This window comes from Trachemys scripta, chromosome 8 (assembly GCF_013100865.1).
Source record: "Trachemys scripta elegans isolate TJP31775 chromosome 8, CAS_Tse_1.0, whole genome shotgun sequence".
Taxonomy (NCBI): Eukaryota; Metazoa; Chordata; order Testudines; family Emydidae; genus Trachemys; species Trachemys scripta.
In genome coordinates this window covers 13,855,649-13,883,591 of record NC_048305.1, presented here as the reverse complement: position 1 = coordinate 13,883,591, position 27,943 = coordinate 13,855,649, and the positions used below count along the sequence as shown (strand labels likewise).

The 27,943-nt window shown below is 40.6% G+C and overlaps 1 protein-coding gene across 11 annotated transcripts in view; it reads left to right on the top strand.

Annotated features, from left to right (window-relative positions):
* The first annotated feature begins 10,722 nt into the window (after positions 1-10,722).
* RAPGEF6 (Rap guanine nucleotide exchange factor 6) overlaps positions 10,723-27,943 on the top strand; it is a 226,793-nt gene continuing 209,572 nt past the window's right edge. For 4 of the 11 annotated variants that reach the window (XM_034778387.1, XM_034778386.1, XM_034778380.1 and 1 more), the window contains exon 1: positions 10,730-12,394. In XM_034778387.1, coding sequence (XP_034634278.1) covers positions 12,326-12,394 — 69 coding nt within the window. In that variant the 5' untranslated portion in view covers positions 10,730-12,325. Of the gene's footprint in view, positions 12,395-27,943 lie in introns of all 11 variants that reach the window. The other 7 variants (XR_004646762.1, XR_004646763.1, XM_034778385.1 and 4 more) reach the window with 5 other exon arrangements.

The window sequence follows — 27,943 nt, the reverse complement described above, 5'->3', positions numbered from 1 at the left end:
ACCTGCCTTTAGACCATGCCTGGAAAAGTCTTACGGGTGGTCACTGTTGGCTTAATGTCTCCTTAACTGGCATTTGAGCAATGGTTTCCACTTCCTTTGTTACCTTCTTGCAAAATGCAGCACAGTTATAATGCTCTCTTGGAGTCAGACGCAATTAGTAGTCCACAAAATAGCACCGTACTGGTCAGATTCAAACTTACTATATAAAAAAAGGTTTTTTTTATTGCAAAGGCAATTTTATAGTGGAGGACCAAAGAAATGAAAGGCAATTGCTTAAATGCAATGCAGATTTCCTTGAAAAGAATCTGCCCGCTAGCCAAATCTTAAAGAAAATTACTTTGAGTTTGGAAAAACTCCAATTTTCAGGTATGTGTTAGTAACATCACTGCCTGTTTCTCTGTCCAGTATACTCTCTGACTGCTCAGAGTATTAGTAATGGTTTCAGAGGGGGTAAGATAATTATAGGCCAATTCATGCATGATATCAGAATACAAAATTGCAGTGGTCTTGATGCTGCCCCCAGTGCAGTCACAGGAAACTTTCTGGTATAAAATTTAAACTGACATTTATAAAAGTTGTCTTCCCTTGTTAATACTGTTATTGGCTTTAGAGTATTTGTGGAATTAAGTTTATTTCCTTCAGACCAGCCGGGGTCCTTACATAACTTTCAGTGGACTCCCTCTTTTTAATTAAACTAGCAAATACCTTCCTAGACATGCTTCCATTAATGTATAAATACGAAGTTCACAGTGGATTCTTGAGTTTTGGGAATTCCAAACTCTGCAGCTCTTGAAACACCTCTCAAACTGAAATGAAATGAAGAGTCCTTTGACTCAATATAAGAACTGTTGTTCAGATTGACTGATCTATTTGTGCTTAGTTTTTTCGATGTTTTCTATTATGATGCTGTAAAATCTCATGCTTCTTAATTTTTAAATTCAGAGCTGCTAATTCTGCCTTAAGCAGGAGCAATTTTTTACATCTAGGGATATAATTGGATACTCTAAGTGCCAGCTGGTTTTGCTCAGTGGTGCACTGAACAGAGCCTTTGATAGTTTGCAACAGATTATGATTCATAGAGTCATATGACCTCCTTCTAGCTTCTGTTTTGCTGGTATTTCCACTGCTCTTTACTTTTGCTGATAAATTACACTAATAGAAATTGTTACTGCGCTCTGTATACACTGCTTCCTTTCATTCAAGAGAGAAAGCCATATAGCACAGTGCTCCTTTTCACAGCAGAAATGGGCTGGATTCTTAAAAAGCAAAATATAACCATATGATCACCTCCCTGAAAAGTAAAGTACAGAGTAACACCCCTCGTGCCCCCAACTCCACTACTTAATGTTAGTCATAGCATCTCCTCCTGTGCAAAAATCCACTAGCGGGGTGTTTCTCCTACCACGTGGATCATAAGGGTAAGGGCAGGGTTTGCCACCCTCCAGGAAAAGGCCATGGGACCCACCCCAAATCTGGTGGATCCACAGGAGGCCAGGGTCATCTGTCTGGAGGTTCTAAGTCTATGCACTGGCTTTGGGATCCATTGTTCCCCTAATTCCAGCTCTCTAGCAGCATGACTCCATGAGAACAATTCTGTCAAGGTCTCCTCCTGGCCCAACTGCCTCCAGCACCCTCAGAAGTGCAAGGGAGCCCTAGGCTATATTGTTGTTTCTGACTAATGTCTGTGGGGCAGAGAAGAGAAGATGCCCATCTCCTAGCCTGGACAATCTCAACTCTATATCCTCCTACCCCAGCACTGAAGAGGCCTTCATGGGCTCAGAAATGGAGCTGAAATTCTCAGGGACATGATCCGGCCCATTGCTTTTACACCTACTGTGATGTGGAATTACTGTATGGCTTTAACAAGGCCACGAGATATAATAGTGGGAAGGGAAAAAATTCAAAATGGAAGAAAAGTCAGTTGCAGATTTTTTTTAGTTAAAAATAAACATGATTTTGCGTGCTGAAAGGCGACTTGCTCTGTTCTACTGGCATCATGTGAGTGGTATGTTTCTGCATATGAAGACTAGAACCTTTGGATTGAGATTTTAATAGTTTAATTGTGCTGCCTATTTTCATATTATGTGCTCATGCCTGGGTGGGGTAACTAAGTATCTCATTACTTCTTGAATACCAGTAAAAGCTGGAGTACAGATAATAGAGAATAACAAAGATGCATGTCAAGAGAAGATGGACAAAATCAGTGGATTCTATTTAAGACCCCCAAGGTGGCTTCAATTTTCAGATATCCAACTTGAGTTTTTGAAGAAGTTGAGTGCTGACAATCCAATTAAAGTTAATGGGACCTGTGTATACTCAGCACCTCTAAGAATCAAATCCAGAGTCAGTGTCCAAGTCTCACACTCCAAATCAAAGTCTGCTTTTGAAAATTTTGGCCTACATGACTTTTCCAAGACCATACAGCAAGTTGGGAGTTCCTGGCTCCCAGCTCTGTACTCAGTCTATGAAATCATTTTACTTGTTTGTCTAATTAAGCAATGCATATATATCTATATCTATATATATGTAACAGAAGCAGGAGCATTGCAGCAGCTCCACTAGCTTCTAGAACTGACCCCCTGGGCTTCTGCATAGACAAGTTCACTTTTGCTTTCTCTCCCATTCTGCCAGCTGGTTATCTGAGTTCTAATTTCTCTTTGGTGTGTGGGTGAGGGTGCTGAGGAAAGGAGTGAGCAAAGGGGCTACTATAGCTCCCCAAAAGTGGCAAGAAATATCCTGCAGCAGCACTGAGGGTCCCTTGGTTATTCCCTCCAGTCTGGCCTATACTGGCGTATATTTCCATTACTAAAGAGAAAAGAAGATGGGAATATTTTTAAATTGCAAAATGTATGTACTCGTATCAGATACCAAAAGAGTTACCACTGGTACAAGATATCATTTAACACCACTCCCTGCTCCAAACTATCATTTAAAAGCATATTGCAGCTTTGCTCCTTGTTCAAATGTTTTGCTGGTAGTTTGAATTATTTCACAAATGAAAAGTAGAAAAGGTAATCCATTGCACCACAGAAACATTTTGTCAGTGGTTGGTTATTCATTCTCAGGAAGGTGGTTTATTATGGTTATTCTGACTGGTTTTTCTTCTTCTTCTTGTCATGAGTAGAGGGGTTATTCAAATTACATCACTTTGGTTCTGTTGGAGCTACTGGAAAAGAGCTCTTAATTTTTTTTTTTTGGACAGAATTCTGTTTTGATGGACTCTTCAGTGAGGAAGTTCACCACATGGTGTACTCAGTTCTTTTGACAGATTAACAGTATCAGCTGAACTGCTATGTATAAATGTCCTGGATAACCACAATGGTGGCAATAGGTAGAACATGTGTTTGGCTTCCTGCCTTTCTAAATAATTATTCAATTAACACTGCATCCTCTCTCCTGAGCAGCTATATGATAACAGCTACTATTCACAAAAGTTGGGATACTTATAAAATCATTTCATAATTTGGCAGCACTGGGAATTGCTCTTCTTAAGGGAGGCTCATGAGGGACTAGAAGGGATGCTGCAGCTTAGAGTAGGGGATGTGTTGTTTTTTGGCTACTGAATTATAAGTGATGAGCAATGTTACCTGTGGAAAGGGAATGCTATTTTTTAATATTCACATTTATCCATGCCAAATCCTCTCTCTCTTTCCTGATGGTTATAAGAACAAAAGCAAAGGGTATCCAGTGAACAATTCAAGAAAATATTCTTGCTAGAGATAACCTTGATCTTAATGGCAAAGGCAAGGCAAACAATGTAGTCAATAGAACACAGAATGTTTCTTATCAATACTTTTCCGCCTCCCTCCCCCCCCAACGAGAAAGTGGACATCTGTATTCTGTTGATGGGTACCTCAAATATCTAAACAGACCCATATGCTTTTTTTGTCAAAGTACTGAGGGAGTAATAAAATATCATAGGCTTTGTATAATAAACAAGGAAAATGGCACAAGAATTTTAAAGTAGCGAGCTTTATTATGAACACATTTCAAACAAAAGAAATGGAACTGCTTAATTATTGTATGCATACCTCTGCTTAGGATAGCAGTTCTTTCATTGTCTTTCAGCTTTGAGGATGGTAGCTGATTATATTTTAGATAGTGTTTTATAGCTAAACTGTCAAAGCACTTGTCAGTTCCTGCTATCTCCTAAACTAGTTAGAATTCTGTACACTGAAATGTGCTTGGAGGCAAACGAGGTGATTCAGGGAATTAGTAATGGACCTTTAACTAGTAAATTCACCCTTTCAAATTTGATACAGTTTGGTAGTTGGATGGCAGGTTGGTGACCTTAGTCTAGTACCTAATGGGAAGATGCTTAGATCTCCAATATAATTACAGTTGGCATGCCAGTTGAGTGATTCATCAGAATACAATACACCTCTACCTTGATATAACGCTGTCCTCAGGAGCCAAAAAATCTTATCGCGAAAAAGGTGAAACCGCGTTATATCGAATTTGCTTTGATCTGCCGGAGTGCGCAGCCCCCCACCCCGGAGCACTGCTTTACCACGTTATATCAGAATTCTTGTTATATTGGGTCACATTATATCGGGGTAGAGGTGTACTTTACAGAGTTGGTCTCTTCAGGTTGAGTTGGAAGGAAAACGGTTTGTGTGGGGGGAAGAGCAGGAGGGTTGGTGGGGGAGAAAGGCACTACCACTGTACATAAATAAAGGACTGCAATTTCCACAGCTTTCACACTGGTACCTTTCAGATGTGCTGTGTACTTGGATAGTCACTGTTTTGTTAGGAATGTCAGTAAGTGAATCTAGTCATCTAATGTTTGCTTTAGTAAATCATTTCTAACTTTTTTTGGATTGTAAGTGAAAATTCTCCTTCTTATTCTACAAGCAATCAACCAAATGATTTAATAGTTGGATAGCAGATTAAAAATAGGAATTATTAACCGAAACCATGTTTTTCATAAATTCCATTTATTCCTATAGACATGTCATAAACTGCTTGCACTGTAAAGAGCTATGTTTCTTTCTGTCAAACTGTAAGACATATATGATTTGCTTAATCATTCCATGCCAGAGATATTTCGTTTGCTCTTTTTCAGTGAGCAGCTGCAACTTGTCATCCTTGTCTCCTTGCATGTTAATGTGGTCTCAAGGCCCTTCAGTCTTAGTACTTACTGTATTCACAGTACATTCACACTAGCAGTCACCACATTAGCGAAAGTTAAGGATGTGTGACAGGGAACATAAAAAGCAAGGAACTTCACAATTTAAGATAAAGCATGAATTCTCCTTATATACCCCATATGTAAAACATTGCTACGTCTTATTTTTTTTCAGTTTGGTGTTGTAGCTGATTACAACCAAATCACACTTTGGTATAACTACGTCGCTCGGGGGTGTGAAAATTCACACCCCCGAGCGACATAGTTATATCTACCTTAACATCCTCTGTAGATAGCACTACACTGGCAGAAGAGCTTATCCTGCTGACATAGCTACCACCTCTTGCAGAGCTGGAGTTATTAAGCCGACGGAAGAGTTTTCTCACATCAGCTTAGAGTATCTTCACCAGAAGCGCTACATGGCGCAGCAGTGCAAGTTTGTAGTGCAGACCTGGCCTTTGATTGTAAATTGTTGGGGGCAGAGAACATGTAGATACTTGGGTTTTGAAGAGTGAGCACACTGATCGTGCTTAACCAAAAACGATCACTTGAATTAACCTCTCAAGGGAATTTTCAAAGTTAAACCATCATAAAAACAATGTTCTCAGCTTACTGAGCCATAATATACTTGTGCATTTGGGAAATAGAGGAACCAAATTGCCAGGCTGTAGTAAAAATTTACAGGCAACAAGAAATGTACACAGAAATGTACAGAATTAATTGCAATTTGTATGCAATTGATATATATATTCTAGTTGGGAGCGGTGAGGAACCTGTCTTCCACATTGAAAGAATTTGCAGTGTGTGCATGGTGTTGAAAGGCATGAGATTAGAGAATGGCTTTGCGAGAGTCCGTGGAAACTGAACAACTGAAAGAACATATCCTTTTCTGTCAGAAGCTGTTTTAGCAGGACAGAGGGGAACAGTAGGCATCTCTTCATGCATTAACTTATCTTTGTAGACTCAGAGGTTAAAGACTGAAAATCTTACCTTAAAGCAGAACCCATTCTAGAAAAACACCTGTGATGGTCTTGATCCTTCTCCCTAATATGTTTTTCAGCATAAAAAGATGATATATTATGCTTTGTTCTTTTTCTTTTGGAATGAATACAAATTATAATGACGTTCAGTAAACACTTATGCTTTAAAATGAAGTAAAGTTTTCCTTTTTCATTATGAATAAACTTTCTACTTGACCACATACTTTAAAACCAGCCCCAGCATTACTCATGTGAAAGCTTCTTTGACCTGTGTGGCTTTTACTGTGTAGAGACACGTACCTTATACCAGTAACTAGAAGAGATTGTGCCACTCACTTCTCCTGTGCCGAAAATTCTCAAGATATTTTTGTAAAGTAAACTTGACGGCTAAAATAGCCACTGAAATAACTGCAGCAGTTATTAGCTGTGTGGTAACCAAAATCAGGTTTTTGTGAGTTAGAAAAAACTTGTTTAACAGGTGTAATGAGATACAAATTAAAATACAGATTTTCATTCCTACTGAATATGCCAACTGATCCTAGTTACTCTAGGATGTCTCTTCTGGTTTTAATAAATTACAATACCATAAGACTGCATGAAAAAGCAAATAGCACTTATTCTCCTCATTTTAATTCCTATATGGATTATATATTCCTGGGATATTTTGATTACTGCTAAGCCACACAGCTAGAATAGGGGGTAACAATAATCAGGATTTTAATTTCAAATACTAGATGCAAATGAAAGATTTTATGGGTACAGGGCTCAATTCCACTTTACTCTATTCTAACACTTAAACATTTCTAGTCACCCGTAGGGAAGATTAGAGAATGGGGCCAAACATGGTTTATATGGCTGCAATGCTGTGTGTTCAAATTTAGTAAATTGGGCCTGGTCAGTATGTGGACAGAAGTCCTCCAAGTGACACCTGATGCATGAAAGTATTAGTGAGTTGGAGATTCTGCTTTTTTTCCTCTTAGTGGTAGGAATAATAAGGACAAATGCAAAGCACTCCACTTAGGAAGGAACAATCAGTTGCACACATACAAAATGGGAAATGGCTGTCTAGGAAGGAGTACTATGGAAAGGGATCTGGGGGTCATAGTGGACCACAAGCTTAATATGAGTCAACAGTGTAACACTGTTGCAAAAAAAGCAAACATCATTCTGGGATGTATTAACAGTGGTGTTGTAATCAAGACACGAGAAGTAATTCTTCCGCTCTACTCCGCACTGATTAGGCCTCAGCTGGAGTATTGTGTCCAGTTCTGGAAACTACATTTCAGGAAAGATGTGGATAAATTGTGGAGAGTCCAGAGAACAGCAACAAAAATGATTAAAGGTCTAGAAAACATTACATGTGAGGGAAGTAGGGCGGCAGGTATAATAGGCTTGGGGGAGGGGGTCTTGGGGCTCTGGCTGGCTCAGGGCTGCTGCAGTCGCAAGGGGAGGGTCTCAGGGCTCCTCTGGCTGCTGAGGGTGGAGAGGGTGTGGGGGTTCCAGGCATGGGGGGGGAAGGAGGGGGCAGGCTCCGGCTGGCTTGGGGCTCCTCTGGCCATGGGTGGCGGTGTCTTGGGGTTCTGGCCATGGGGGAAAAAGGGAGTTGGGTGGAAGGGGCAGAAACGGGCTAGCCTCCCTGAAGGGGGGCTCCACCTACCACTCATGGAGGGAAGATTGAAAAAATGGGTTTGTTTAGACTGAAAAAGAGAAGACTGAGCGGTGACGTAACAGTTTTCAAGTACATAAATGGTTGTTGCAAGGAGAGGTGGGAAAAGTGTTGTTCTTAACCGCTGAGGATAGGACAAGAAGCAATAGGCTGAAAATGCAGCAAGGGAGGTTTAGGTTAGACATTAGGAAAAAATTCCTGTCACAAGGGTTAAGCACCGGAATAAATTGCCTAGGGAGGTTGTGGAATCTCCATCATTGGAGATTTTTAAGAGCAGGTTAGCCAAACACCAGTCAGGGATGGTCTAGATAATACTTAGTTCTCCCACCAGTGCAGGGGACTGGACTAGATGACCTCTTGAGGTCCCTTCCAGTCTTATGATTCTAGGATGTGCTAAGAGATATGTAAAACCAACTTTGTTGCTTGTGAAAAATCCTCTAGCACTTTGAAGTGAGGTGGGTGCTTTAATTTGAGGCTGCTGCCTAATTCTAAATTGAGTACTGGTGTTCTGAGTTTTCCCTTGCAGCATCAATTAAACATAATATTCTTCTTTGTACATCCTAACTTATTGTCACGCTCCTGTTACTCCTCAGAGGCAGCTGCGATTTAACGGTTGAACAGTTTTCTGTGTAGTTAGTATGTTAGTCTGGGATCCCTGATTAGGACGGAAGTGGTCTGTAAGGTAACAGTAGGTCTGGGGTTCTCAAACTGGGCATCGGGGTCACAAGGTTATTCCATGGGGGTTATGAGCAGTCAGCCTCCACCCCAAACCCCGCTTTGCCGCCAGCATTTATAATAATACATTAAAAAGTGTTTCATAGATTCATAGATTCTAGGACTGGAAGGGACCTCGAGAGGTCATCGAGTCCAGTCCCCTGCCTTCATGTCAAATACTGTCTAGACCATCCCTGATAGACATTTATCTAACCTACTCTTAAATATCTTCAGAGATGGAGATTCCACAACCTCCCTAGGTAGTTTATTCCAGTGTTTAACCACCCTGACAGTTAGGAACTTTTTCCTAATGTCCAACCAAACCTCCCTTGATGCAGTTTAAGCCCATTGCTTCTTATTCTATCCTTAGAGGCTAAGGTGAACAAGTTTTCTCCCTCCTCCTTATGATACCCTTTTAAATACCTGAAAACTGCTATCATGTCCCCTCTCAGTCTTCTCTTTTCCAAACTAAACAATCCAATTCTTTCAGCCTTCCTTCATAGGTCATATTCTCAAGACCTTTAATCATTCTTGTTGCTCTTCTCTGGACCCTTTCCAATTTCTCCACATCTTTCTTGAAATGCAGTGCCCAGAACTGGACACAATACTCCAGCTGAGGCCTAACCAGAGCAGAGTAGAGCGGAAGAATGACTTCTCGTGTCTTGCTCACAACATACCTGTTAATAGATCCCAGAATCATGTTTGCTTTTTTTGCAACAGCATCACACTGTTGACTCATATTTAGCTTGTGGTCCACTATAACCCCTAGATCCCTTTCTGCCGTACTCCTTCCTAGACAGTCTCTTCCCATTCTGTATATGTAAAACTGATTTTTTTCCCCAAGTGGAGCACTTTGCATTTGTCTTTGTTAAACTTCATCCTGTTTAACTCAGACCATTTCTCCAATTTGTCCAGATTATTTTGAATTATGACCCTGTCCTCCAAAGCAGTTGCAATCTCTCCCGGTTTGGTATCATCTGCAAACTTAATAAGCGTACTTTCTATGCCAATATCTAAGTTGTTAATGAAGATATTGAACAGAGCCGGTCCCAAAACAGACCCCTGCAGAACCCCACTCATTATGCCTTTCCAGCAGGATTGGGAACCATTAATAACAACTCTCTGAGTATGGTTATCCAGCCAGTTATGCACCCACCTTATAGTAGCCCCATCTAAATTGTATTTGCCTAGTTTATAGATAAGAATATCATGTGAGACCGTACCAAATGCCTTCCTAAAGTCTAGGTATATCACATCCACAGCTTCTCCCTTATCCACAAGACTCGTTATCCTCTCAAAGAAAGCTATCAGATTGGTTTGACATGATTTGTTCTTTACAAATCCATGCTGGCTGTTCCCTAACACCTTACCACCTTCCAAGTGTTTGCAGATGATTTCCTTAATTATCTTCCCTGGCACAGAAGTTAAACTAAGTGGTCTGTAGTTTCCTGGGTTGTTTTTATTTCCCTTTTTATAGATGGGCACTATATTTGCCCTTTTCCACTCTTCTGGAATCGCTCCCGTCTCCCATGATTTTCCAAAGATAATAGCTAGAGGCTCAGATACCTCCTCTATTAGCTCCTGGAGTGTTAATTGATAAAGGGGGGGTCGCACTCAGGGGCTTGTTGTGTGAAAGGGGTCACTGGTCCAAAAGTCTGAGAACCTGCAGTGGGGGCGGAGCGGCGGCGGGCAGCACCCACAGCGCTGCTGCCATCGCAGACAAGCCCCTCACTCTCACCCAGCCTCACAGCGTGCGGCGCCTCTCTCACCGCCTGGAGCCAGGGGACTAACAGACAGCCCAACCCCCCTCCTCCCCGGGGCGGTGGCGCTGTGGGGCCTCATGCCCCCCGACAACCCGCCTCCTGGGAGCCCCCCCCAGGAACCCCACGTGCCTCTTCGGCTGCAGAGTCAGCGAAAGACCCAGCCCGGCCCACCGCCCGTTTGAGGCTGACGCTTAGGCTTTCCAACTGCGCATGCGCACACCCCTCCCTTCTTGAGCATGCACCCTCGCGATGCTTCCAGTTGGGGCTTTGAATCTCAGCTCCTCCTTCAATCTCCGGGATAGGGCGGAACGTGCTGTCACCACGCCCAATCACCGCCCCTTCCCCACGCCGGGGTCCACCTCCTTTCCACCGCCCTTCTCGCTAATACACCGTGTTACGCGCCCGCTTTCGCTAGTTTTTCTCGGGGCCAAATTTCCAATGGAGGTAGACGGCAGGGGAAACTGCGTCCGGGGCGTGTTAGGTTGAATCCTCGGTGGGCCGCTTGTATGCCCCGGAGGATAGTCTGGGTTCTTCCCCGCGCGCGACAGTAATCGCCCGCCCGCTCACCTTCTTCATTGGACCGAAGGAGATTCACAGTCAGCCAGGGCTCCTGCAAGCAGGCGGGCTGAGGGAGACCAACTCCGACCGGTAACTTCCATCCAGCCCGCCCGCGTCCCGAGACTTCGCCTCACGTTCGCCGGCGCCGGAGGGGCTGGGACGCTGCCAGGGGTCCCCGGGCATGGGGAGCCGGGTCGCCTGCGGGGAGAATGTGGCGGCTGCCTCCGTCTCCCGCATGTGCTGCCGTTGAGCTGGGAGCCCGGAGCCCCGAGCAGGAGCCAGCCGCCTGGTGAGCAGCTTGGGGGAAGCGGGAACCCCCTGCACCTCCCTTACACAGGCCTCCTCCCCTGCCACGGATCCCGCGTCCCTGAGCCCCAGACCTCCCCGGCGCCTCCGCATGGCCCTCCCCGAGCGACCCTGGCCCCTCGTCCCTGACACCCTCCCGGCCCCTCGTCAGTGACCCTGGCCCCCACGCACGGCCGTCTCCGGCCTTTCATCGCGGGCCGCCGCCACCCGTGATTGGCCCATAATCACTGGCACCTTACTTCTCCCGACTGACCTCAGGCCCCTATTCATTAACTCCCCGCCCCCACTCACACGGGATTGATCCTTTCCTGAACCCCCTCCTCCCAGAGTCACCTACCCCTGATCACTGACCTCCCAATTCCTGGATCCTTCCAGTCCACTTCTCTTTGAACCTCCCCCAGGAAGCCCTTTGCCCCCAATTCACCCCACTTCTCCAAGCCTTGCCCTTCAAATCCACCCCAGACTGGCCCAGCCAGTCCCCCATGCTTTTCCTTTGGCCTGACTCCACTCACCACTTCCTCTAATCCTGACTTCCTTCCCTTCCCCCTTCCCTCCCTAAATACCAAATATTCCTTAAACCTATGTTACCCCCAAATTTGACCTTATCTCTTCCAAAACCTGGACCCTGTCTCTAACAGCCCCAACCCCAAGAACATATGCAGCAAGCCACTCAACTGGTTCTCCTTCCAAAAATCAATAACCACCACTCAGAATCTCCCTGAAAATCAACCCTCCCGTTGAGTTTGATGTAGTGATGAGATTCCCCCATTTCCTGGATTATCCTCCTGGGTGACTGAAGAAACTTTTACTGCTATTGCTTCGTCATTTTACTTTTTTTGCACAAAGATTTTTCTGAATGTTATGTGATATGAAAGGAAATTTTGGATGTTTGTTTCCACCCTTTGGGAGCTGCAGAAGCAAAGGGGAAATGCACCAGAGGAACTGAGCTCCATCTAATTGAGGAAATCTGTTATTTGCCAGATTAGTGATTTCATTGGACTGCCAGAAAGAACAACATAAGCTTGGCACAAAGTTTACATCCAAATTCAGGGAGGAATGAAGGGGGTTGAAAAAGAAGCTTACAACAAAATCTAAACTTGAAGTTTCCATTGCTTTCCTTTTGACCTGGAAGGGATCACTTCATCTCCCCCACCTCCCAAGTAATAAGCTATTTTTGTGGAATTCATAACTGGAGATTTAAAGTAGTAGAATGACCTCTCCTGTGGATCCCAAGATTAAACAGGCTTTGCGAAAAAAACCATCAGAAAGGACTCAAGAGGTAATGCATTTTTAATTTGCTTTTCACTTGTTTCTTTGCTTGAGTTTTCTTCTATGTTACCAGATAGATCAGCAGTTCAGTGGTATATTTTTTTCATTTGTGAAAATTGCAGTGCTGACATCATGGATTGACGCTTTTTTTTTTTTATGAGCAGGAAATATTCCTCCGATTGTGAGTATCCTTTTTTTTTTTCTTTTTTCTTTTTTTTAAATAGGGCCTTTCAAACTCAGCAGCATGTAATGCATTTAGGAAACACAAGGCACTTGTGAAATCATGATTTTCAAAATGGATAGCGGAATAATTCATTGGGATAGATAGAGCTTGGGGCAGATGTGCATCATTTAAAAATTATACCTATTTCAGTGTTGCAAAACTGTCATGACAAATTACCAGTCTACTCACTAACACCATAATGCAAATTTAAAAAAAAAAAGTTTTTATATGCCTATTGAAAAGAGACACTTCCCCAGGGAGTGGGAGAGTAGAAATTTGCAGGACTGTCTATTTACATTAAAACAATGAGTTCCACTAAAGTGATTAGCTTCTAATCAACCATATTTTGGGGATCAACAGACTGTAGAAGAGCAGCATTATGGGATGTTAATTTCAACCATGGAATGTATTTTTGACACTTTTTGCTTATTAGTGAGAGGTTTGGTTTGTTTGCTTACATTTGCCTTTTTGCCTTACTGCAATTTCCATGTGATCAAGAGTTGAAGAGCACTATGAAAAGATTCACTCCAGTTCCTTGTTTGAATCCTTCTGAGATGGGGAAACATCTGTTCTCCCTTGATACTTCATGGAAAGTGAAATGTCCTGCTTGATCTCTGTGAGCTAATTATCAAAAGGCTACATAAAGAGTACTGCTACAGAGATCATTTTAGAAATGTGTTGAGCTGTGACAGTGATTAAAAAACAGGTTTAATGCATTTTAAGCAATTCGTGCATCCTTCCAATTTTTATATTTACCTTCCATTGAGAGATTTATTCTCCTCTTACTGCTCTCCCTCCCCCTCCCCCCACTCCAGTTCCTGGTGCTGGAATTAATGATGAGGCACTGTCTGTAAGGGATAGGATGTTGTTATGGGTTTTGGTTTTTTTGTTAGTTTGGTAGGTCGGTCACTTTTTTTCTTGCTCTAACCCTTTGTTGTTCTTCTGCCTTCTTCCATTCACAATTTGTAGCATTAGATGACCCCCACGGATCTGTACTGGCACAATACTGTTCAATATACTCATATATGATCTGGAAAATGAGGTGGCAGAGTTTGCAGATTGTACAAAATTACTCAAGATAGTTAAGTCTAAAGCAGACTGTGAAGTTACAAAGGGATCTCACAAAACAGGGTGACTGAGCAACAAAATGGCATATGAAATTCAATGTTGATAAATGCAAAATAATACATATTGGGAAACATAATCCCAACTATATCTACAAAATGATGGGGATAAGTCCCCATGTGGTCGCTCAAGAAAGATCTTGGAGACTTTGTAGAGAGTTCTCTGAAAACATCTGCTTGATGTGCTCAATGTGCAGCGGCAATCAAAAAAGCTAACAATGTTAGGAACCATTATGAAGGGATAGATAATAAGACAGTAAATATCATAATGCCACTATCTAAATCCATGATACACTTACACCTTGAATACTGTGTGCAGTTCTGGTTACCCCATCTTAAAAAAGACATTATAATTGGAAAAGGTACAGAGAAGGGCAACAAAAATTATTAAGGCTATGGAACAGCTTCTATATAAGGAGAAATTAAGAAGACTGAAACTGTTCAGATTGGAAAAGAGACAGCTAAAGGAGGATATGATGGAGGTCTATACGATTATTAATTGTGTGAAGAAAATGAATAAGGAAATATTATTTACCCTTTCATTTAACACAAGAACCAGGGGTCATACAATGAAATTAATAGGCAGCAAGTTTAAAACAAACAACAGGAAGTACACACTATCAACCTGTGGAACTCGTTTCCAGGGGATGTTGTGAAGGCCAAAATTATAACTGGATTAAAAAAAGAATTTGATAAGGTCACACAATATAGGTCCATACCTGGTTATTGGCCAGGTTATTTGTCTGGATGCTGGGACTAGTCAACAGGGGATGGATCACTTGATAATCACCCTGTTCTTTTCATTCCCCTTGAAGCATCCTGTATTGCCCACTGTCGGAAGACAGGGCACTGGGCTAGATTGACCATTGTTCTGACCCAGTATGACCATTCTTATGTTTTAGACCTAGTTCTAGTATCCAGAGGCAGGCATCTACATTGAAGGGTCCTGTTTACAATAAATCCTGTGTTGCTTCATGGGTTTGTTTTTGGGAGCATATAATGCTTCAGACTTTTGCTGCAAGGTGTAAATACTATTTTTCTTGCAGTACTAGAGTAAAATATTTGAAATATTCTTTTATATTCAGCCCAAGATTTTTTTTTTGTACCACTGATTATTACAGAACTCCCTAAAAACATAAATTTAAACTAATCCGATAAACATGACATTAATCTTGTTGAATTAAAAATCATATTCTGCAAGTATGCCAAGGCCCTGATCCTGCTTTTGGGCTGCCCTCTGTGGATCCCCATTGATTACAGTAGAGCTATGTGCAGGTGAAGAGTTTGGTGGTGTGATTTAAAAAGTAAAAGAAACAAATACCCAACTAGTTAATTTGTCACTGACCTTGATCTTGTAAAAATTTATACACTTGTTTCATAATGGCACTACTCATTCTTAAAGTGTGCTTAAATCTTTGCAAGACTGGGGTCTATGTTCTTTATATTTTTCATGTCTCTCAGCATGGACAATGAAAATCAATGAAATCTATTTCACTTTCTTAGTGGGATAGTGCTGACATTTTGAACAGTACACATATTTAAATAACAGATTTCATAGAATTTTTTAAAATTGTTGAAGCACTTCTGTTAGGCTTGGTTTTATAAGAACTTGTTTTTCAAAAAAAAAAATTTTTGCTGCCAAATTTAAACTTGGTAGTGTTATTAATCAATATTTTAAAAAAAATCAAAGTTACAGTGTAACTTTTTCTCTCTGAGGCCCAGAATTTGAAATTAAATGCATTGTCTGCCTGCCCACGTTGCAAGATCAAAGCCTCATTTGTTAGCACATAATCTCCTGTGTCATAAGTGGTATTACTGATACAGAAAAGTCTCCTTGGAAAACTCATATCTAACATACAACTAAACTGCTTGTTAATTTTCATGCATGAGTGGCTCAACTATCCAAATTAAGATAGTTATTAGCAATTTTGCCAGAAAGTTACTGTTCTTATATTTTGTAAATAGAAATAGAAAACATTTATACTGTTTTTAGTAAAGTGTATATAACTTGCTCTACTTCAAGAACCTATTGTTGTTATGATGATGTCGCATAGTAGAGACACATTGTGTTCAACTCATGATCAAGGTTTTCATTCCTGATAGTGCAGTTTCTTGTGACGGTAAATCTATGTGCTGGAACAAGATTTCATTCTTGTGGTAACATTCCAATTCTTGTTAATTGTCTAATATACGTAACTTGTGTACTAACATGTAGACACTTGATTCCTGTTTGAGTAGGTACTTCATGCATTCATATTTTTAATTTCCTTGTGAAAAACGTTATAACCTGCTTTTGAGATATCAAATTAGTAATTATTTTGATGATCTGCTGGAGATACTTTGTATTGGTGGTCCTGTTATACTAAGGTATTCTTTTCTCTCCTCTCTCTCTCATGCTTGTATTGCCAACCTAAAGACAGTATGGACCCCTTATCCCATATTCATGGCAATATTTGCATGTATGAAGCAAAGCAGGCTGCTGCTTTGTCTGTCTTGTGGAAAATCTTTTAAAAATGTCTATTCCTAAATTTACTTTACTAAACATGAGATATTACTTGGAACCTTGTTTTATCCTGTGTTTTGACTAAGATGGGAAAGTCATGTGATCAGTCACTGAGTTGTCACGGAATGATTAAGCACAGAAACTTATTTGCATTGTGACACACAGTTTATTGTCATGGGGACAGATTCTCAGCTAGTGTGATTCGTTATTGAAACCATCTTGCCCCGATACCTGATAGTTCATTGACGAAACCTTGTCTGTAATAGACAAACATTTACTTTACAGTATTTTAAATGTGTATACAAATTTTAATATTTTGAAATATGAATATATAAAAGAACTTGAGGGAAGGATTTGCTGTTCTTCTAATACTCCAGGCATGGTGATCCTACTGATAGCTTGGTGTTAAATAGGGGGAATGTTTATACATGCAGAACCCTTAACTTTTACAACCAGAGGAGATTGTATTTGATGTACTTTCCTGTAGTGCCTTAGCTCTTCAATGTAATATATCACTGTATATATTTTACATGTGTTACTAATGTATATATTGAACAGTGTGGTTTCAGGATATTTTAAATGAAGGAATTGTCATTTGTTCAAACAAATTGAGGGTGTGTGAGTGTTTACATCAATGTAAGCAGTATCTTTAAAGGTCTCTTACTTGTTTGAGTCCCTGAATACCTTGTCTGATCCATACAAAAGCTGTGATGTTAGTGTTATGTAGATGGAGAGTTGCTTAATGGCTAAAGATCATGTCTGAGCTGGCAGGATAAAATATTAATTTAAATATGAGGTGACTTATGCTCTCACTGTCTTCTTTCTCCAATGGACCCTGTTCCCTCTTTTTGCACAGATTTTTGGATGACTTTGTTCTTGTTATGGATTCCCTCCATAATGGCAGATTAATCTTAATTTGCCTTTGGAGATTTAGACTAGTTTGTAATTTAAAAGCACGTAATATGGCTCCTTTTGTACTATGTTCTGTTTCAGTATTTTTTTGGGGGAAGAGGGGGGCTAATGTTAGTACTTCTATTATTTGGAGTACCTGTTTTTCTTCTTCTCCCTCCCCCCCCCCTTTTTTAAGACAATGGAAGGAAACAAATCACACTGTAATCTGCTCAAGAGTTGTATTAATAAAGGTATCAGATGGAAGTGTCAGGATATTGGCTTTTCAACACACAAAAAATATTTTTGCATTAATCTGAATCATGTATAGCGTACCCATATACTTTAGTGTACCCAGACACTACAGTGATGGGCACTATAAAATGGCTGTAATAAATAAATAAATATAAATTACTGCTGGCAGCATAACAGAGACTCTGTTGTACTGCAGCACAGCTGAGACAAATAGAAGAGAACATCTGCTTCTTGTTTCTAGAAATAACTGGTATTTTAAAGTAGTTTTTTCATGCCTCTATTAATTTTTGGTAAGCTTAGGAGGTGAAATATGGGAGTAGTATTTGTTAAAATCCATTTTATCAGTACTTTATTTGAAAGCTATATGGCTATACTGTGTTGAACAGGGTCTATGTTAAAAAGCTATTTAATAATATCTGAATCTCTGCAAATAGTATTGGACATTCACAAATGTCTTATAAAACTAAAAAGAAACCTTTTGTGTTAACTTAAATTACAGATTCTGGTTTGTATTTAATAAAAATTCTAATGTTAGTATCTGGGCCTCAAGAGGGAAATGTGATTCCTGACATTTTTTTTTTTTACTCCTATGTCTTGCTTTGCCCTCCTTTTGTTAGAGCGCGATGTGCCAATTCTATTCTGTCTTTTTAAAACCTTTTTTATGGAAATGAGAATTTTGGTCTCAAACTGAAAGAAGGGCAGTAATAATTTAGTGCAAAAATATCTCACTTCCGGATGCACCATATTGTAGCTGTGCTATTTTGGTAGTCTTAATCATAGAAACTGGCATTTAAAATATATGTTGGGAACCTACTACAAAGGTAACCTCGTCCTATCAGGAGGTAGCTAGTCCCCACACAACAAGTAGTAATATAACCAGTTCTGAATCCTGATCCTGCAAATACTCAGGTACATGCTTATCAATGGGACTATTCACAGTACCCAAATTTAAGCACATGCCTAAGGGTTTGTCTACATGGGAAATTGACTAGCACAAGTATAGTAAGAATAGCTGTTACACGATAACTTCCCATGTGGTCACTATAACTGGAATCATTACACTGCTTTGAAAGTTTATTCCCTTATAACTACACTACTCAATTTCCTAGTATAGACAAGCTGAATCTCTTCACATAGCTGCCCCACTCATCCAGTCTGTTTCTTGAGGCCGAGAGCTGAGTCCATGCTTTGGCCCACTAGAAGTTATTAAGCACAAAATTCTGACACAACGTATATATATAAATATTTTTTAATGCTTCTTTAACATCTTTCAGGCTGGTACACTTTATAATCAATATTAACCCAAATTTAGCACTGAAATTGATAATATGCAAGATGCATCCTTCTTTTCATTACACTCTCTATTAAAAAAACCTTTAAACTGCCAAACTATCTATAGATAGATAGATAGATAGATATAGATATATACACACACACACAAACTTCATTATGTTGGGAGTGTTTAAATTCAAAATGATTTTATATTTAATTGGCTTTTAACTTGAAAGCATGTGAGCCTGCAACCAAAAGGTTTCATAACTAATACAAATTTAACAGCACAGACTGCAGTTTTCCAGGGATTAAATCTGTTCAGATGGATATCCATTTGGTAACTTCCAAGGCTGCATACTTGGCCTTTTGAAAACAAATTTTGTAATCAATGTATAGCTTATCAGTAAGTCAAGGAAGAAATTGCTAACAGGGAGTGATATGTTGACAGTTTGCTATTAATAAATACCTGGCAGCATAGTTTTATACCATGAACAGATTGTTATCATAGCAGAGAATGGCAATAATTGATCTTTGGAGTCACACGGACGTAAGCACTACTGCTCATATCTAGTTTTGCAATAATAAATACTTTTTATCTTTTTCTAAGGGATGTTAGTAAAGCATTAGGAGGGTAGCCCTGAGAAAAGCCTAGAAAGCAGAGCTTTTAGGGCTGAATGCTGTCTGAAAGGGGCTTACATCAGTGAGAAAAGAAGCTCTTATTATTTGTTTCCTGCTGTGTTCAGGGAAACAGAACTATGATGGGGCTTTTCCCCTATCCCAATCAGGAGAAGGCTAATGAGCATCTTTGGTACTAAATAGGTGCACCTGCAGAGCCTGCTCTGCATGGAAGAAGCAAGCTTAAAAGGGAGAACTTGTTACAGGAAGGGGTGGCAACCAGTCGGAATACTGCTGTGCCTCAGAGTTAGCTGACTCTTGCAACAGAGTTGCTGAGAGGAAGACAGCTTGTAAACCTCCACCGCCCACAAGGACTCACCAGACCAGATTCAAGCTGATCTCCGCATGGAAGAAATGAGGATAAACTCTGACCCATTGTTTAGCTGTATTAACCATATGTAACCACCATAAATAAGCCAGACCCCTATCGATTCTCTTAAATGAAAACTCAGAGACTGAACATTCCCTTAATTGGAAAACCCCTATGCCTGTGAATCCAGAAAGACTAGAGCAAGTTTGCCAAAGGGAAAAAGGATTTTGGAAGAGAACCTGAAGGGCTTTGCACATTCTTCTTAAATAAACAGGATTGCATCAGAGGAACACCTGAGCTCATCACCAATTTCTCCTCATTGGAATAACTTACAAGATCCTGAATCTTTGGTGAAATGCATGAGTCAAAAGGGGTAACAGTATTATCTCCATTCTATGTCATGGGAGAAATAAAAGCAGAAAATTCAAATGTTTTGTTCAAGGTGACGTGGTGAACTAGTAGCTGAATTTTGGGAAAAAAGCTTGGGAGTTCCTGTGCTTTGTCCACTATGCAGTTGCTCTGTACTCTGAATGTAAGTAGAAAAACTAACATGTAATGCCAACTCTGAAAAAGAACAAATTCCTTAGCACCCTTAAATTCTTGGATTTATTATATCAGATTACCATTGGTACAATATACAACCATAACTGACAGGCTTAGGAGCAATCTTGTAAATTAATTCAGGATGATCATATGAAGAGAGAACTGAGACTGTCTTAGCACATCTTGAAATTAGTGACCGACACAGCTTTTAAGACTTGCCATGGAGAGACTTAGGTATATGGGGAAAATGTTGTTGCCTACGAATGGGTCAGCTCTGGGAATTTAATGATACAGATTGGCTTTAACCAATAAAATCAAAGAGATTCTTCCTTAGCTTCATTTTCTCTTGCTCCTAACTAAATACAGTAAGGGAATTTAATGACCATAAGTAGTGCTGCATTGGCAACCCTAGGGGCAGAAGTATAGTCTAGTCAATAGGACATTAGACTGGGGCTCAGGAAACCAGATTCTGTTCCTGCCTTTGCCACTAACCTGATATATTACAACTTCACTTGTCTGTGTCTCTGTTTTTCCTCCTATCCTAATCCTAGTTCATTTGTAAGATCTCTGGGTAAGCAATTCTCTCTTGCCATGTGTTTGTACAGTTGCCTACTACAAAGAGGCCCCAATCTCAGCCTGGGCCTCTAGCTGCTATTGTAGTATAAATATAATTAAGTGATACATCATGGACAGTGCAATTGCCTCGCTAATATTCCTCATGGCAGCTCAGTTTCCATGGCCCATTCATTCCGTGACTTCTCTGAGATGGCCAGCAAAGGTGCTCATTATGGTGGATTATGTGACTGTTGTCCTTTAGAATTTCTAGGATAAAATATTGAGACCACTGTGTGAATATTGGTTAGCAGTGACTTTTGTTTAGTGTCCAGAATTAGACACTAAACAACATTGTTTAGAATTCAGAACTGGCTCCATACTGCATTACCAGTTGCTTGATCCATCCAATACCCTGATTTCTCCTCTCCCACCTTCAGCTGATCTCTGGGTTTGAAAATTATCTCTATACTTGACATGCATTAAAATGTTCTTCCTTTTGCATTCTTACTTTGGAAAGACTGATGAAATAACACATTCTGAAAGACACATTAGAATAGTCTGCAAAGCTGAACATGACTATTCAAGTACTGTATATGCTCAATTGCCTTTTACTCAGTTTAAAGTATGAAAATGTCCTACTTCATGTTCCAGTCCAAAACCTCTAAAGAATCATTGTTAAATGGGACTTTTTTTCTATTTAACTGTAACAAAGTATCTGAAATTATTAATATCACCACTAATTACACTTAAAGTCATCTATTATTTATAAGTGAAACTATTTTAAAATCAACTCTGAAGTATAATTGAGCGTAGAACATACCATATGTTATGTTTTATCCCACAGTTAAAAAGTTTGTCTTCAAATACAAGATTTGTAATGGCTTGATGATGGAACTTTAACTAGAATAGTGATTGCTATATTTTGCGACATTGACTGTTCACTGAGCACTATTTTTGAATGAATAGATTGGAAGACTTCCTAACATTCACTGTTGGATTAATTTAGCTTAGAGACATATGTCTGTATTATTTTTGTGAGTCTTGAACAAGTACAATATTCATAAATGAAAGTGTATATTTTGGCTGTTCTGCTGCTGTTGCCTGCATGGAAATATCTACAGGTTTTTTGCTAGTGGTTCACAGAAGTAGGGAATACTCCAGTTCTCTTTTTTGCTATTTAAGCTCCTGTACCATAAGCTGTTCAGAACATGGGATCTCTGTGTCCATGCAGTCCCACTGACTTTAGTCGGGCTTTATATTCAGGTAAACAGTTCCACCTTCATAGAGCAGCTTGCAGGGTTGGGGCTTTAGTTGTTAAAGTAAACTTAGTGGTTTAGGGAACTGTCATGGACAAGCACATGTTAGTTAATTTTCAGTTGGTCTGCAAAGTTATTGTCTACATTAGCACCTTGAACAAGTATGAGTAAGCAGTATTGAGAATTTTGAAGCTGCTACATGAAGCATGCCCCAAGGTTGTTTTTAAAATACGTATAGCACCAGTCTCCATGTGAACTTCTTCCACTTAGAAGCTGTTCTTAAACAAAATTCAGAGATTGGAGAAGAGAAGAGGCAACTTAAATATAAATAGTGTGTCTTTTAAAAACAATGTTTTTTAATTAAAAAAAAAAAAAATTCCTATAGTGGTGTGAACCCAAACTATAAAATGTGTGTGAAAACCAGAGGAAAAACTGCCCACTTCACTTACACTTTCAAGCTGGGTGAAATGCCCAAAGTAAACTAGTACCATAAACTCTTAAAAATTAATTAGACTTTCAGCAGTCTTTATAACCTAAGTTGGTACTGGTAGCACAGGAACACTGCTTAGGGAATTCTCTCATGGTCACAGTTCTGGGAGTTTTCCCATCCCCATTGCAACAGAGTCCTGAACAAGACTTGTTTATTGGCTAGAGACTTAGCTTTTCTTTCCAGGAAAATTGAATTCCTTCAAAAATAACTTTTCACGATTGTTGAGATGTTGTGATGTATTAACATGCAGTTCTTACAGAATCACAAAAGCATCTCAAACTTCTCTTCAGTTGCATTTCCATGATGCCTCCTCTCATGGATTCCTGCTTTTTTGCCGGCTAGGATTCAGAGGCAATTCTACAGCTGTCAATCACGGCCCCACAGAAGGTACAAGAATTTGTGTAAACTAAGCAAGTGTGAACACAGGGTCAGAATTGATGGGGTTTTAACTTTTTTCTTTTGATGTTGCAGCATAGAATTTCTTTACCTTTTGGCCCACAAACCAGCAGAAAAATAGAGATAATACTTCCACCACTGTGATAAATACTCTTTGATTTTGTACATAGGTTCTGAAAGTGCTATTTTCTTTTCTAGAAGAATAGAGACTTGTCAGACTCTGTAGATGACCTATAGGAGAAGTCGAATTCCCCTTACATTTCCAGCCTACTCCAAAGGGTCAGCCAGAATGAGCTGGTGAGCATGCCTCTCAGCATCCTACTCACACTGCTCCTCTCACATCACCATTACACTGATTCCTTCATGCATTGGAAAGCCTGCAGCTATACAGGATTGTGTTTGTGTGAGAAGGCCTCAAATTACTGTGCCTTACTAACTCTAACAACAACAGTATGTGTGTGGGCATTATTTGTAGCATTTTCAGGGTGGCTACTTAGTGAGTCACTACAGAAGCTACAGAAGACAAGGTAAAAAGCATTGTACTCTTCCATGCTTGCTTGTCTGCTGAACATAATTTCCAAGTCTGATTCATTAAAATTAGATGCTGAGTAATCATGTGGTTTGGTCACAGGAAATAAGTGGACAGATTGCTGCATGCATCGTCTTGTAGCTTTTAACGCCCGAAAAGTTTCTGCCTCAGTGTTCTTTAAGGTATATATTCTGTTGTGCCAAAAAAATAAGGTGTAGATAATTTAAATTTTTTAAATAAGCAACCGTGAGAAGATACAATATTAATAAAAATGACTAGTATGAGAAGTGTTGCAAGTTAGCCACTCTCACAGCTTCCAGCAATTCTACATCCAATCTGTAATGGAATTCAAGAGTCTGTATTTTAAACTATAGTGTATTGTGGTTTTTTACTTATGAAAGAAATATCTAATTCATTGCATTGCCTGATTCCATTTTTGCACAATGAGGAAATTTGCTTAAAGCAAACGTTAGTTTATTTTTTACAGACAAAACTCTGTAAATTTTAAGCTCCAATTTCAATAGGCAATCAGTGAGGCACTAAAAAAATTACTCTGACCCCAGGTAACACCACTGCAACTAGGTTTGCATGACTTACTGTTATTTTTTAGATTCTATCTGGAAGGTGCTCATAAATACATCAGAGATTTGTGTGGAAATCTCCTCTCTTTGCTCTAGATTGAGAGTCTCTCACATGCCGTAAGATTGATTTAAAACTATGTATCAATGGAATGCATTTGCTTTCTTTAAAATTAATATTAGTATTGTTGAACCTGGTGGAAAATGCTTGTGTAGCTATGCAAAAAACTTGAAAGCATAAGTGATTTCCTGCTGAAATTTTGCACCAGTGTGCTTAATTTTTTTGAAGGTATTATTATGTTTTTCTGTGTAAATAGTCTTACATTTAAGTTGTGCTTTGGTAACTTCTAAAAGCCTTTTTAAACAGCAGAAATGCAATGCAGCATTTACTTTTCAAAGTGTTGGAGCATGTGTGCGCTTGGGGCTGCCAGAATTGGAATGATTTTTTTTTCCCCATTGTAAATAAGGATTTGCCTTGATATTGTTCTCTGATTTATTTATTTATTTATTTTTATGATCTTTTACTTTCTAATGAGCAGTTGGAGTAATGTATTTAAAGGCAATTTCCCTTTGTTTCTAAACATAAACAGTGTGATAAAAAAAATTCTGAATCTATTCAAGAGTAGTTGCCAAGATTACTGTGCATAGTGTGAGATAATTAAGACACACTCCAGAGTTCTTGAAATATGTTTTACAGTTTTTAAATCTGACACTTCTCTGCAGATGAACCTTTCATTTGACAGAAGTTGTCCCTTCTGCTAGAAGGTGTTTTATTTGTTTGAACTCTATTTTTATCTTTTTTGTATTAGCACATTAGATTATGTCTATTATATTTCTAAGTTAACAGGTATGGTTTCTTTTAGAAACTGGGAAGTTTGATATATTTGATATACATAGGTGTTCCAAAAAACAAATATTAAACTAAATACATTGGTTTAATGAAAATCTTCACAACCTCACTGGGATTCTTAATAATTTTGTCATAAACTACTTGTGAATGTCAGAGTTCCAAATAATTCCATAGTCTTTTTTCCCCCTTCAGCTCCCGACCCTCTTTTCCGAGCTAGCTTCTGAACATAAAACAATGAGATATTGCATTACAGCCCTGGTTTCTGGCTGAAAGGTTTACTGGTGAGGCACCGCCTTTTTGGCTTTCGGGAGGCAGAACCCTTTCTCCTGTATGGCAGCATGTAAAGTCTATTGCTATAAGAAAGCTAGTCCTACCGTGGCTTCTAGTTACTCTTCCTGAAGAGTAAAAATCCAGGATAACTTCTGACTTCTTAAATTGGTTATGGTACTCTGTTTTATCATATTTATAGTACTCCATGGCATCAAGCACTTATGGAAATTGTCAGATCACAAATGCAACAACCAGGCTTTCAAGGTAGATAAAAAGAAATCATTTATTACGTTTTTTAAAATTGCTTTTTAAAATTAATTCAGACTTTTTTACATTTTGCTATTTCTTTATTTCCCATTTTATAGTCTTAAATTGCTGGATGCTTGGTGCTTTTTGGTTAGTTTACTAATTGTGAGTAGAATTTCAAATATTACATAATGTTTTTTAGTTAGAAATTTCTTTGCAGAAATGTTAACCTGTACTGCAAAAGATAAGTCAAAGGCTTCATGAACAACCGCACTAAGAGCAGGGGCAGCTCCAGGCACCAGCGCACCAAGCGCGTGCCTGGAGCGGCAAGCAGCGGGGGGCGGCATGATGGTTGCCGTGAGGGCGGCAGTCAGGCTGCCTTCGGCGGCATGCCTGCAGGAGGTCCGCCGGTCCTGCAGTTTCGGCAGCAATTCGGCGGCGGGTACGCCGAAGGTGTGGGACTGGCAGACCTGCCGCAGGCATGTTGCCGAAAGCCGCCTGACTGCCGTGCTTGGGGCAGTAAAATACATAGAGCCGCCCCTGACTAAGAGAACATTCTGGAGACATGGGAGTTGTAGAAGAAGGGTAGGGGAAGGTGTGATAGAGGTGGGAGTGAATGTCAAATACCCGTGGCATTTGGATCTGTTGCCAAATGAAAGGAACTGTCTTTTTTGTCCCAACCTTGTCTCTGAAGTCTGAACAGAGATTTGGCATTGGGGAGGGGGTTAAAAAAGTGGAATCACAGTCCCTTTATGTATTCTGAATAAAAAATGTATTTCACTGTTTTTATAAAGGAAACATTTCCTTATTTATGTAGTATAGGGATGGGCAAACTTTTTGGCCTGAGGGCCACATCTGGGTGGGGAAATTGCATTCAGGGCCATGAATGTAGGGCTGGAACAGGGGGTTGGGGTGTGGTGTGCAGGAAGGGGCTCAGGGCAAGGGATTGGGGCGCAGGGGGGTGCAGGGTGTACACATGGGCTCAGGTCAGGGGGTTAGGGTGCAAGTGGTGTGATGGGGCTCAGGGCAGGGGGTTGTGGTGCAGGAGGGGTGCGGCAGGGGGCTCAGGGCAGGGGGCTAAGGTGCAGCAGGGGTCTCGGCAGGGAGTTGGGCTGCGGAAGGGGGCTCAGGGCAGGGGGTTGGGGTGTGGGGTACAGGAGAGGTTTGGGGTGCGGACTCTGGCCCGGAGCTCTGCTTATCTGGAGCGGCTCCGGGGTGGCAGCGGGGCTAAGGCGGGCTCCCTGCTTCGGGGTGGCAGCCGGGCTAAGGCGGGCTCCCTGCCTGCCCTGGCCCCGTGCTGCTCCTGGAAGCGGACGGCACCATGTCCCTGCGGCCCCTGGGGGAGGGGGACAGAGGGCTCCGTGCACTGCCCTCGCCTGCGGGTACCTCCCCCGAAGCTCCCATTGGCCGCGGTTCCCAGGGTCCGCAGGGATGTGATGCCTGCCGCTTCCAGCAGCAGCGTGGGGCCTGCGGCGCCATAGGAGTAGCAATCCTGTGGGCCGGATCCAAAGCCCTGACAGGCTGGATCCGGCCTGCAGCCGTAGTTTGCCCACCTCTAATGTAGTAGCTCAAAATATCTTTTTAAATAGGCTGTGTGTATAGGACAGAAACAATTTTTCCATATCATCTGTTTTTAACAAATCTGTTTCATGGGCTCCTAGTAATCGGTGTAAGGATGGGCTCAGTGTCAACTTTTACTACAACTAAAGAGAGACAACAGGATGTGCTGTCATAAGAAATGTTATGTTTCTGTTACAGTGGTCCCCAAGAAGCAGAGTGCTGCCAGGCATAGTCTCATAAAAAATAAATTGGCGGTTAACCCAAAGCTCTTCTGAGAGTATTTGTCTGCATAGGTTCTAGTGTGGATACGTGCACCCCATGTGCATGAGCACAGAATCTTTTAGCCAGTGCCATCCATTGGGGCTGTGCATATGCCCTGTATGTTCTCATGCCTCCCTCCAGAGGGTATAAAGAACAGAACAGCCCCAGTTGCTACCTGTTTCATTCTTGCCTCCCTTGGCAGTGCGATAGAACTACACAGCATCCATTTGCTTCCCTGTACAATGTTAGATTAGGTTTAGGCTTTAGTTAAGTAGTTTTATAGTTAGTAAGTTTCATGTAGTGCTTGTTGGCAAAAGATTTAATTTTGTTTGTTTCCTTTGGTACTGAGCTGCATGTCTGATATTGCCTCCTCCTGAGTAGTCTGCTGCTGCTTCAGAAGTGATTATGTCTGCAGAAGTTGTAAAAGTAGCTTGTATTGGAATAGGAACTGGTACAGAGGAAAACAACACTGTGCCATGTGGAAACAACAGTTGGTTGTTTTGGGGACATACTTCCAATAGATCACCAGAGATGTTGATAGGATCTTTCAAGCATGTTCCTGACTGGGCATTGAGATCAATCAGGACAAATCTGTTTTCACTCCTACTCCATTGATTGAATTTATAGGTGCAAAATTGGACTCTGTGTCAGCCAAAGTCGACCTTCATCAAGAGATTTTGCATTGGGAATAATCTCATTTCAAAAATTTGCACTTGGCCAAAACTTTGGTGAGTCTGTCTCACTTTAGTAGATCACATGGCAGCTTGTATTTATG